We start from the raw sequence: 13,097 nt of genomic DNA on the forward strand, positions 1-13,097 counted from the left end.
GACTCTCAGTCAATGCTGAGGTGGGACTGTGTCTCGGGTGGTAGGGTTTCAATTGGTAGGTAAGTTTGTTTTCTAAAATGAGGATGAGCCGCCTTGTTAATGAGTTCTGGAGAGATCATATGCCTCCCAGGCTTTCCCTCAATACTAGTTCAGGAGTTTTCCCCCTTCCCCACTCGCCTTTAATCTACTAGTTTAAGAAATGTTGTCACTTAGAGGCTGTTTAGTGCTTTCTAGGTTCCTCTCCTTTTTTTTTCTTGATGGGCTCCTTTGCTTACATGAGCCTAGGACTAATCTGAAGCCGTAACCTGTTTTGAAAGTTCTTGAAAATTTCTGCAAGCTTTGAAGACAATTTGGGGGTTAAAAGTCATCAGGTGTTTCATTCTGGGGAGAGGGGGAGGGAAGGAATAGGGCTGCCTCTACCCTGCCGCCTCCTGCTGGCATTGCCGGTCAGTGCAGCAATGTGGAAGACATCCTTCCAACCCATGGAGCCACTGAGGGCTCTTGGTGCTGCCCAGGATGCCATCTGGTACGGGGAGTCAGGTCTATAGAGGGGAGAGAGGTTTTGTTTGTTTTTTTTTTTAAAGAGTCAAAACCATTGGGTCATTTCTTGTCATCTGAACTGGATTTGGTTCAGAAACGTAAACCAGCCATGAGACCTGTGGCTGAAGACGTTGCTCACCGTCGGCTTCTTTATCCCTTCCTACAGTGGTCAGAGGGTGGAGCGGAGGGAACAGCGAACAAAAGACATTAGGATAAAGCACGCTGCCTGAAAGCAGGGAACGATCCACGCAGCTGTGGAAACAATGGGAAGACAACAGCACCGGGGAAACCATGTTAGAAAAACAATGAGACAATCGCTAAGAAATAACGAGAAGGCACCAATGCTGTCGAAACAATGGTGTGATGACAATGGCTTAAAAGTCCCAGCAGCTCAGGGAATGCAATAGCACACAATGGCTGGGAAGATAATGGAATGTAAATTGTCACTGCTGTGATTCCTGAAGAGATAAAAGCATTTGGAGATGAATAACAACATGAACAGAAAGGAGCTGAGAGCTCTCAGTAATGAGCAGGGTTGAGTTGGAGGGGGAGAAGTAATGGAGAGCCGTGACACTTCATGGGGCCACAAAGTCACCACAACGTTTGGCTCATGTAAGAATGATATTTGGGAGAAAGGTTTGGAGGCTGTGCATGATGGGTTCCTGATGGGAGCCAGAAGGGGAACGAGGAAGGCGAGAGGTGGACACATGGTTGCTCTCCGATGAGAGCAGGATGGAAGGGAGGAAGGAGAAAGACCATGCACGAGGACTCCCTGATGAAATCTGGATGAAGATAAAGGAGGGGAGGCCATGCTTGGCAGCTCCCAGATGACAGCTGGAGGGAAAGGGCTGAGAGGACAAAACCTGCAGGAAAGGTACCACACAAACAATGTGAAATTTCCCTGGGTCTGATGACATTAATAGTCACAGCACCTGTCAGGGTAGTGTTTTGTTTCACCCGCTGTGTTCTGCAGGCTAATATTTTCCAGCTTATAATGCTTTTTCTTCTGCTTCCTTTGTCTGTCATTCATTTTTTCACTGTACAGTAAATTTCTTTTATTGAGGCCTCCTGGGACCAGGTTAAAATATTCTGCTATGATGAATTTGCTAACAGAATTCTTTCCAAACGCTCATGATGTTGGGAGTAGACCAAGAGCGTAACATTAGGAAGAAGCCTTCACAGAAAGGAGAGTGGAGGCATTGATCAGCCTCTCCATACAAATGGGGCGGAGGCAAAAAAAGGTATCCGAATTTACGAAGGTCTGGGATAAGCACAAAAATGAAGGGAAAGCCAGAGATCACTTAGCAAAAGAAAGCAAATTCGGCAGACTGGATGGATTTTACAGGGTTTATCTGCTGTCATATTATATTCTTTTATAATAAAAGTGGACATAGAGACAATTGAATTCACTGTTTTTCCAGTATATAGAACAGGGATTACTGGTATGACACAGCCATGTCAGAAGTTTGAAAAGATGTCCAAGTAACAGGAATCGGACATGTGCAAAGAGGCCCAATAATGCTGTTCACAAGTTAGCCTGCATGGTACAGTGCTGCGCAGTAACAAGAGTCTCTGAAGCTCAGCATGCATTCTCTCCTGAGCTGATGTCATCAGGCATACTGGAAAAACATGGACAAAATAAAATGAAAAACTGTCATTTTCAGGCTTCTGTGAAGCTATCAGTTTTTTCAGTGGTTTTCCCTGTTTTTTTGCTTGTTCACTCTGACAGTTTCAAAGCCATTTACATTGGTAAATAGCATTTTACCTGTGTAAATTGGCAATCTGAAAATTGGCCCTCCCTCAGTGCTGCTTAAAAGTGTGCCCGGAGTTCCACAGCACATGCCCTTTTAGCCACGTTGAGATAGGGTGTATTCAGGTTGAGGAGGAAAAGTGTGCATGTGGATTGCATTTTCGGATTCATTCGTTTCAGTTGCCATGAAAAAAGTACCTGCACAAAAAGTGGGTGCCAATGTCCCCACTTCAAATTTCAAAGTGAAATTATGTGCATACTTTCACTTTGCAAATTGGTGCAAAGTCCGTGGGTAAATATTATTGGTCACCCCCCTGCCTTGTATTCTTTTGGACTACAAGCCTGAATTCTAGGTCCTCTCTTTCTTTCAGAGAACCAGGGGCTTATCTTTGGGGAGCTAGATTTTTGGACTCCCAGCTATGGGGAGAACATTTTCCATTCTCATCCATTTCCATAGAAGTCAACAGTACCATGACTTGCAAATTTAGTCCATCATCATCAAGTACTGTCTTTCCTACAAAGATTGTCAACTCTAGCAGACCAGTTCTGCGTGCTCAGCTTTCCTGTTTGAACCGTGTTTCCAGATCTTGACTGTTTTTATGCATCCTCACTCCAGAATGCTCTCCACTTTCCTCGCTCTCTATCATGCCTTCCAGTACTAGATCAGCTCATTTGCTATCAGAACCTCGGAGCAGTAAATCTCATTTTCTTTTCAGCTGGGTCTTTTGCCAGGTGTAGCTTAGTGGTTAGAGCAGTGGGCTATGAACCAGGGAAGCTCAGGGTTCAAATCCCACTGCCGCTGCTTATGACCTTGGGCAAGTCACTTCACCCTCCATTCCCTAAGGTACAAACCGAAGGGTAGATTTTCAAAGGTGTGTGCACGCACACATGGGCTGCGCACATATAATCCACATGTGCGGGCAGCACGCACAAGGGAGGGAGACTAATGCAATTTCCATGCGGTGACGCATCCTGGCCTTCCCCAGTTCCCTCCCAGTCCGCTCCAATTAAGGAGTGGACTGGGAAGGAACTTCACTACACCCTATCCTAACCTCTTTTCCCTTCCCCATTCCTTCCTAACCCCTAAATCCTACCTTTTTGCTTTTTTTTTTGTTTTCCAACTTACTTCAGGGCCCGACCTGAAGTAAATTGCGTGCGCCCGGACAACGATCAATGGTGCTGTCCCGACCCGCCCCTTCAAAGAGGCGCGTGGCCCTTTGAAAATCTACCCCTTAGATTGTGAGCCCTCCGTGGACAGGGAAGTACCTTCAGTACCTGAACATAATCTGCTTTGGAGTGCCTAAAAGCAGGATATAAATAACCACAATAAATCTCCTGCACTCGTTCAGCACAGAGAAGATGTTCCAAAGGTTCTTCAGACCTGGCGATTCATTAGGCTGAAAGCTGTTCAGAACAGTAAAAGCCCCATCCAGGTGGACTAGAAAAACAATCTTAAATCTTCAAAGGCAGAGAGATGACGTCTTTAAACTTTTCAGTAGTACATGACATTCATTTGTGAGATGCATAATTCTAGAGAGACGTTGAGTTAGATTGTTCCCAAGATAATTTGACTCCTTTGTTTCAGGGTTTATTATAAAAGTACAGATCTGAAGCCATTTATCTGACTCTTTTTGGCTCTTTTATTAATAAAACTTTCAAAAGCATGCACCCTTATCGTGGAATCGGGGGGAAAAAAAGGTGAAAGTAACTATCTTATTTTGTAACCTGTGTATCCCTCTGCCACTGCAGGCGTCTGGGATAAAGGTAGTTCTTAATATTTTCTTATTCTTTGGGCTGTTCTGGTTTTGTATCAGCAGGATTTGACTGTCCTGCTGTTGAATGATCATCTGACTGTACATGCTTTGGCCTCTTTCTTTTCGGGCCCGACAATATCCTCCTGCTCTTGCCAGCTTCCAGTTTGATCTGATCTGGCTTCTGTTGGGCTGGGGATGCCACGAGCCTTCATTTGCAGCTTATCCTGGCATTTATTTTCCCTATATTTAACACGCTCTCCCCCCACTCCCAGCCATTTCAGTCCTCAGCCTCCTCCCTTTCAAACCCATTACATGTACACACTGAGTCTGGCAAGTAGGTGTCGCTGTTGCATGATTGCTGGGACGGACTCCCAGGGGCCGTGAGCATTGCTTCCGCAGCATCCTGAACTGCGGCTGACCTAAGGATCAGACCCAGGTCTCCAGTATGGAGGTGTTCTCACGCTGATGGGTTCTGTGATTACGTTTACATTTGTACTCGAGGTCTCTGCTTTAGAGAGGACATCGAACAGAGGGATCAGCATAAGTACTGTCTCAAGGTTAACGTGTGGTGTATTTATCTTTTTATGTTGTGTTTTTTTGCAACTACTTAACGGTGTCCGTTTTTTCCTAACCGATGGCTGTCAGCGGGCTCGGGAAAACCGACGCTCGTAAAATTGAACGTCAGTTTCCTGAACCCGCCAACAGCCAACCTCTCCTGGGTTTCCGCTAGGGATGCGCTATTGTCCCTAGCGCCTCCTTTTTAGCGTGACCCTTCATTTAAATAGAGGATCGCGCGTCCAGGAGAGGTAGCCGGCGTGCGTTGGGACGGCGGGCGCTCAACATGGAGTTGCCCGTTGTCCCGCGCTTCTTGTTGAATTGGCCTGAGTGGGATGAGTATTTTATACCTTTTTATCTGGGGCCTAAACCAGGGGGTCTGCAGCCTGTGACTGTTAACCCCTTCCCGCCCAACCCTGCTAGAAGAGGGGACAGTTAGCTTATACTAGCACCTGCATCTGAAATGCCGCTCTCCTGTGAAAAATGCTGCCCGCCGTTCATGCACGGGGCTCCAGTCTGCAGCTGGTTTGCCCAGCAGAGTGCAGGAATTCCAACTGCAGCTGCTTGCCTGGCTGTAAAAAGAAAACTGTTTTTACTGCTACTGGAACAGCAGCTGATCACTGCAGTGAGAATCAAAGGGGAGGGGACTGCAGTGTTGCTTAGAGGTGGGTAGGGAGATTGGGGGACTTCAGATCTTACTTGGTGGGGAGTGGCGCAGAGCTGGGGCTATGGGGAAGAGTACTGGAGATCTGGTGGAAAGAGGACGGAGTTTTATTAAAGAATAACAAAAAAACCCCAAAAAAACAGAAGACGCTTATTATTGTGAGATGCATTGTATTCCCCCGTGTATTTTTTTCTTTCCCGTCATACCAGTCACAGTTAATCATATTTTATATACAGTAGGTATGCAAACATTGTGGGGGTCCTATGCAATAAACTTTAGGATACACCTTGAGGTTAGCAAGCTATGCAGGGAGACCTTACTGTGCATGTGAATGAGGTCCTAGAAGACAGCATGAGCGCATACAAATTTCTGTGTCGTGCAAACGAAGAAATGTGAAAAATCACAACATGCTCACCCCTCCACACTATTTTACGAGCACTCGGTAGATGACTGCTATTTAATACCTTCTTCAGACCCCCAAATTAGCGTGAGCCTTTTATTTACAGAGAGGAAACTGAATTACCTGATCATGCTAAACTGAGCGTGCTCTGTTCTCTTTTTCTGTTGACTCTTCCTGCTGGCTTCCCAAAGATGTATAAATAAGCTGGGCACCTGGGGACCACTTGTCAGTGCAGAGGGAAGAAGTGGAAGACCACCTACACTGCAGGAGAAGAGGTCAAAGTAGGACAGAGTTCCTGAACAAAAATCAGACCGAAAATACACTCGCTTTAGATGTCTACCACAGAGGAAAAGGATGTGGAGGAAGAGTCGGCAGCGTTCCACGCAGATCCAGTTCCTAATTCTTTTGCTGTTCACTTTTTTGCGACTAAGGATTCTCTGTGCTTTTTCCATGCACCCTTCAACACTTGGGGTGAGCACACAGAATCCTTTATTTAAAAAAAATAAGTGACAACTTAATAAGGATCTGTCTGAATGCACTTTCCTCCTCTTCCTCTGCTGGAATGTCTGTTCATGACACAGCCTTTTTTGGGTGTGAGGGTGGACTCCCTCAGGGGCAAGTGAATAACCAGTGGGCCACCTCAGTCCTTCACTGCCCCCTCCCTCCCAAATATACAAAGAGAGATTTCACAAGGCACCAAAAGGACAGGGGAGACATGAAAGAGATGGAGAGAATGACAGAGAAGAAAGTGATAGAAGAGATATATATTCCTTCACATATATTATCCTATATATTCCTTCACAGGGCAATAATCTGAAGCTTTTACAGAGATAAATGCATGTTTACCTGTGGGAAAAAAACAGTAGGGTTAATTAAAAAAAAAAAAAAAATCTTACATTTAGGATCCTAAATTAGCTTCCTAGTTCTGAAAATCAGTTCTAAACTCCTAACTTTGTGTCTCCATCCTAACTCCATCCCTGTAGCCACCCATACTTTTGTAAGGAGGACAGCGCAGGAGAGAGAAATGCTGAGTCTGAAAATCCCACCACAGTTGAAAACTGTTACTGCTGGGAAGAGAATATAAATTAGCTAAACAGTATAAACCATCCCGAGACCCAGCTCAGAGTATCAGGACCTGGACGCTCCTCCCGCAGAGAGGCTTTACACCTAGAAAACTGCTGAATTAGAATTGGTGGTTGGTTTGGCTTTATCTGGCACACCATTAATCCTTTTTTTCTCTGCAGAACCTATGCTCCAGCTGGCCCTGCATCCTGTCCTTCTATTTTGTGTCTGCAGGTATCGGGGAAATTGCCCAATTTGAGAGATTTTCCCCTTTGTGCTCCCCTTTGTGCTAACCTTTGTGCTCCTTCTAATATAATTATATTTATGTTTATGTTAATAATTTAACTTTTATTAATGTTATTTAGCTTTTTGCTTTGTTTAAAATTATTTCATTATTGACGTTTAAATGTATTAGACTAAGGAATTTTACTTCCTGCTTATTCTGTTTCATTGTAAACCGGTTTGATATGCATTTTATGCAGGAAAATCGGTATAAAAAAAACTAAAAATAAATAAATAAATAGATTGCTACAAATTTTTCTCTGGTCACTTTATAACCTGCCTTCTCACTACTAAAGCTGTCACTTTAAATGGTTAAAAAGGTTTATATATTTTACTGTATGTCCATTCGTGCACCGTGCAGGGGAAAGAAGAGGCTGGCAGCAGAAGTCTGCTTTTTGAGCCCAAGCCAGGGTTTCTTTAAATACCCAGTAAAGCCTCCGTCTGAGGATACAAACCACCATCATCAGTCTGCATTTCAAAATCACCATTCTACTAGGACAAGATCCAGAGTGGGAACAGAAGAGAATAAATACATAATAAAATGCATCATCATACAGCAAACAATTCATAAAATCAAATCAGGCAAAAGCAAAAAAAAAAAAAAATCTAACACATGACCACAGCAAAGTAAATAAGTATGAGGCTTAAGAATCAAATATAACAAGCTTAAAAAGTCTGTAAAACCATGGTGAAGAATCCTGAATTAAACACTCATTGGTTTCTCACTCACGCTATTGTACTCTCTTATTAGATCTGAGCAAAGTTCTCCGAGGACTGCAGGGAGACTCATGATTGCCCCCTGTATTTGATTATTAGTGCAGGATGATGCTTTACCCCTCCCCCCAAAGGGATGATAAATATATCTTCTGCATTTAGATAGCTCGCTACTCCCTTTTTTTTCTTTTAAGCTTAAGAGTTACCTAGGTATTTCTGGGCACAAATTATTTTATTTTCTCTTTCAGCAATCATTGCACAGTGGCTGACTCGTTTTCTGGCAGCGGAGGAGCTGAACGTGCTATTAATCCTTGCTTATCTCTGTCTTTCCTTTTAACACCTTCTACATTTTTTTCAATCTGACTTCTTAAAGGCTTAGCTTATTGGAAACTCTAAAGCTGGAGATGTGCAACTTAAAAATGTTGTTTTGCCAATTATTTATTTATTTATTTTTTAAATTTTGTATTTATGTGACATGCTGGCACAGGAAGGCATAGGATCAGTGCAGTCTGCGTGCCTGAAAGGTATCATAGGTTTGCACGAGCAGGCGCAGATCCTCAGCTGACATGACCCGCAGCATCAGCAGTAGCGCCAACACCAGCATCTACAGGCGGGAGCCATGGGGATTACCTTACCCACCCCTTTCTGTAGTCATACCAGCAATCACACAAGTTAATGTTCATTCAAACCTCAACCCAGGCAATGGTAAATAATGAGGTTGACCTACTGTAGGATGACCTGCTGATAGATTTGGAAGAATATGGTCTCTCTCTCCATCACAAATTTATAGGGCTTGCCCGGTGGCTGACAAGCAGAGGGGATCTGGGTTGGATTCTTGGGCCAGGCCATCTCTGAGCTGACTGAGGCTTTGAATGCTGCAGAGGCAGAATTCACAGCACACTATAATAGGGAAGACTGTGCCATTGCTCTAGACTTAAGGTCCACGGTTGCATGTTTCTGAGAGTGTTACGGGGCATGGCACCCAGCTGAGGACCTTCGCTGCAATACCTGTGCTAAAGTAAGTGGGAGGTCATATGAAATATTGCCAAGGTTCATGGCATTGTAACCCACCAGAAAAGGCCAATTCCAGCTCACAGTAGTTGTACCGAGCCAAAAAAAAATGTAAAATATATATGTATATATAATGAGAAATATTCATTGTCTGTCAGCTAAAAGAAAAGAAATCAAATATTTTTAATTCTATTAATTTTTAACAATATGCACACAACACATCAAGTTTTGTGACTTGATAGTTTTTGTAAACAGGCATCCTGAGAGGCCAGCACCTTCTGGAACAAATCTGTTTCATTTCCTCCTCTGAGGCGTAGAGGTCCCCAGGAGGCAGGCTGCTGCCATGTTGAGAGTGGCATTTAAAACTTGAAGAATAATCTCATCAGAGCCAAGGGCTCTGACTTGCACTTTTCTCTCTTCCCTTCACACACAGCTGCCAGCATTCCACAGTGAACACGAAGAAAGTAAATACATTCTCATAATACATGTGCCTGGGTGAGTTACCAGCAACAGGACCTGGGATGGGGCAGGTGGATCGGAGGAAAAATGACGTGGCTTTTTCTCACATATGGTCTCCTCTCGCATGTGATTTTTCTCTGGCACGTGGTCTCCTCTCGCATGTGATTTTTCTCTGGCTCATGGTCTCCTTTCACACATGGTCTCCTCCTTTCTGCAGGAACATTTTAACTATTATTCAGTGGATGCAGCGCTGGGACACCTGGTGTTCTCAGTAAAGTACGACGTGGTCGGGGACCAGGAGCACCTGCGGCTGCTCTTACGGTAAAGAGGAGATTGGATGGTGGTAAGCGGGTGGGGGAGGGATCCTGGTCCCCTAAGGCCACAGATGGGTCTGGTTTCAGGATATCTTCAGTGAATATTTGAGGCACATTTTCTTGCAGTGATTTTAATGGTAAAAAATGAATTTGCATTTTTTATTAATCTAGAAAATCAAACCTTAAAGGGGGCAATTTTGTAACAGGCCACATACATTTAGATGGCAAATATGCATCCCTTCTGAAAATTACCCCACTGTAACTACCTGCACACAGAAGTTACCTGCTAAATTGTGCATAGAAATATTTCAATAAATTTAACACGCACGCTCTTGAAAATACAAAAGTATGCACACGAGTGTAAGCCCTTCTCTAACCTTGCCCGCTCCCCCCCCCCCCCTTCCCAAGGAATGTCTCTGCTCAGTCCAGGTAACCTTATGCATGAACATGATACACGCATGTAAGGTTACATATGCTTTACATGCATTATATAAAGCTCATTTCTGTGCATAAGACACTGTTTATCTCACAAAAGTCTCTTTGAAAATTACCCTTCCTGTGGCCATTGGGGATATGAGCTGCCAATTTTTGCTTCTTTCATAGACTATGCACCCACCAAATACACACTATCCTGCACCCCGATACACCAGTGCTCCTGAAAACTTATGTGCATGTACATGCGTGCACACACACTCTCTCTGCCTCCCACCCCTGTACACCATAGATCCTGCAGACGTAGCATTCCCTCTCCCTCTTGCCTTGGAGCCCCATACTCTACAGATACTGCACTCCTATACATCAGATACACACACATTCCGCACTCCAATCCCTCCCCCCCACTGCTCATTCCCTCATATGTCTTTGGGCCCTCCCCAACACACTGCTTGGTCTCTAATAAAATCCCCATGTTTCATACATATTTACCTCCTCCAAACGCAAAAGGGATGATTTCTGCATTCCCAGTCTCACCAGGTAAATTACTGTTCTCTCAAGCAGTTTATGGTAGTCACACATATGTGGTGATTTCATTGATCACATTTCCAAAAGTTTCTAGGAAAAATAAGAAAGGTGCTCAGTGTAGCAGTTCCCGTGGCCATGCAATGCGCTCCAGTTCATTTACTAGTTACAAATGCCTTTTTTTTTTTTTTTTTTTGCTGTTATCTTTTGATCGTGGATTTTGCTGTTCTGGCTCACCTTAGTTATCTTTTTATTTTCCTTTAATTCTTATAGAAAGATTTCTCTCTTTAGTTTTAAAGTTTACTTAGAGGTCAATTTTCAGCACCATTTGTCATGCTAAGTTCGGACTTAGCTTGACAAATGGTGGAATTTGAAAATCCCATCAAGCTGACCGGCCCTGAGCTAGCCAGGTAATTGTTTAGCTGGCTAAAATAATCTGGCTAGCTTGGGGGCAGGGTAGAGGTGTTGCAAAGGTTCAGCTGGCTATCAGATATGTGTCCATTTTCAGCATTATCCTCCTAACGTAGTAGATAACTTTAGGTCTCCAAACAGCAGTGCTAAAAGTTAGCTGGATAATTTTATCCGATTAGCTTTAACATAGCCGGGTATGTTCCTGCATAGGTTTTTCCAATTAAGTTTGTTAGCCAGACAGTGGCTGAATATGGCGCTGTCTTATTTTTTAGTCCCTTTTGTCAGCCTGCCTGGTGTTCTTAAAGTATTCTGACAAGCTTTTCGGCAGTAGCCCCCCCTTTTTACTTCATCTCTCTCTTTTCCAAAATGTCTTCTCCATTTGACTTTACGTTGTCAGTTTTTCTGACGATGGCACAGAAGGCCAGCAGTTTCAAATAATGCCCAGGCTGCAGGCAGGTGGTGTCCATCTGTGACCATCCCAAGACCTGCTACAAGTGTCTGGGGGAGGATCATGCTGATTCCCATTGCAGCATTTGCTCGAAGATGTTAAAGGCCATCAAGATTCATAAGATGAGACTACAGTCTCAAAGAATTGAAGTTGGTATCCATCGATTATGCTGTCAAAAGCACCAAAGCCTAAGAAACATGGAGTCGCATCAACTGTTGGAGGTCAGGATTTGCCAAAGGGAACATTGATCTCTTTGGTACCAGATCCTAAGGATAGTCTAGAGATTAAGAGATGTTGATCTCCCAGCTTGCACTAAGCATCAGGCTCCATATGATCAAGCAGGGAGCCAAGGAGAAATAGCACTGAGGGTTCATCAGTGAAAAAGGTTGATCAATGCAGAATTTCGTCAGTGCACGATTCCAAGAACAGGGGGATTCTAGAGTGTGCTCTCTTACCTCTAAGGTGACTACATATTGGGGAAAGCTTTAACTCCCATTTGATGTGCTCTCTGTATTGGTCTCCAGAGGTCTGGTTTCATGCTCTTTGCTCCCCTTGGAAAATCCTGAAGATCAGACCTGCTGAGGCACATCGACTCTGAGGCTCAGAAAATTCTGAGGAAGAACTGTGGAGGTAAATAGCAGTTGCAGTTGCCAAATACATGAAGGCTGATGACTCAATGGAACCGAATCAAGTCATGATGAAATGGGAAGATGTAATAAAATTGACAAATTAAAGAATAATAAATCACTGGGACCAGATGGTATAACTCCAGAGTTCTGAAAGAACAAAAAAAATGAAATTGCAGATGTATTACTAAAAATCTTCAATTTCTCATTCAAATCAGCTATGGTAGCTGAGGATTGTAGGGTAGCTAATATAATGTTCATTTTTAAAAAGGGCTCCAGGATTAATCTGGGAAACTACAGACCAGAGTGTTTGATGTTGGTACCAGTCAAAATGTTAGAAACTGTTCTGAAGGAAGAAAATACTGGCCATCTCGCTAGACAGAGTAATGGGGCAGAGTCAACATGAATTTAGCAAAAAGAAATCTTGCCTTACATATCTTTTTAGATTTTTTTGAAGGGGTTAACAAACATGTGGACAAGGGTCTGTCCGTTGATATAGTGTTTCTGGATTTTCATTCGACATTTGACAAAGTCCCTCTTGAGAGACTCATCAGGAAATTTAAGTGACATGGGATAGGAGGCCATGCTCTAATTTGAATTGGTAACTGGCTATAGGATAGGAAACAGAGTAGGACTGAATGGTTATTTCTCTCAGTGGATCTGTACTGGGATCGGTACCATTTAATATAATTATAAATGATCTGGTAAAAGGAGTAAAGAGTGAGAAGATTGTGTTCGCAGAAGACACAAAATTATTCAAAGTTGTTAGATCAGATAATGAGCAGATTGTCAGAAATTGCAAGAGGACTTTGAAAAACTGGGGGAATGGGTGTCCAATTGGCAGATGAAATTTGTTTGTTTATTAATTGTTTACAAAACCTATGTGATTTACAAATTACATAGAGGAACTTGTCCAAACCTTATGTTAAACCCTTATTTTTCACCATGTTCTCTGGCAATGAATTCCAGAGTATAATTATGTGTTGAATGAAAAAATATTTTCTCTTATTTGTTTTAAATGTACTACTTAGTAACTTCATTGCATATCCCCTAGTCTTTGTACTTCTTGAAAAACAATGAATTTGTATTAATCTGTTCTATTCCGCTCATTATTTTATAGACTTCTATCATATCTCCCTTCAGCGGTCTC

At 43.1% G+C, this 13,097-nt stretch overlaps 1 protein-coding gene and 1 long non-coding RNA gene across 10 annotated transcripts in view; one reads left to right on the plus strand and one right to left on the minus strand.

The window, feature by feature from the left end:
- RAP1GAP (RAP1 GTPase activating protein) overlaps positions 1 to 13,097 on the plus strand; it is a 225,880-nt gene that overhangs the window by 157,005 nt on the left and 55,778 nt on the right. For 8 of the 9 annotated variants that reach the window (XR_003852767.1, XM_029577941.1, XM_029577944.1 and 5 more), the window contains one exon: positions 9,409 to 9,512. Coding sequence is in view for 8 of the 9 variants with exons in the window: in XM_029577941.1 (XP_029433801.1) it covers positions 9,409 to 9,512 (104 nt within the window). In the remaining variant the exon portion in view is untranslated. Of the gene's footprint in view, positions 1 to 9,165; positions 9,228 to 9,408; positions 9,513 to 13,097 lie in introns of all 9 variants that reach the window. The other variant, XM_029577938.1, reaches the window with a different exon arrangement.
- LOC115076457 overlaps positions 9,161 to 13,097 on the minus strand; it is a 35,601-nt gene continuing 31,664 nt past the window's right edge. Inside the window, exons 2-3 of the long non-coding RNA XR_003852770.1 lie at positions 10,430 to 10,555; positions 9,161 to 9,402 (exon numbers count right to left, since the gene is read on the minus strand). This is a non-coding gene — a long non-coding RNA (uncharacterized LOC115076457). The remainder of the gene's footprint in view (positions 9,403 to 10,429; positions 10,556 to 13,097) is intronic.

This window comes from Rhinatrema bivittatum, chromosome 15 (genome assembly GCF_901001135.1).
Source record: "Rhinatrema bivittatum chromosome 15, aRhiBiv1.1, whole genome shotgun sequence".
Classification (NCBI taxonomy): Eukaryota; Metazoa; Chordata; class Amphibia; order Gymnophiona; family Rhinatrematidae; genus Rhinatrema; species Rhinatrema bivittatum.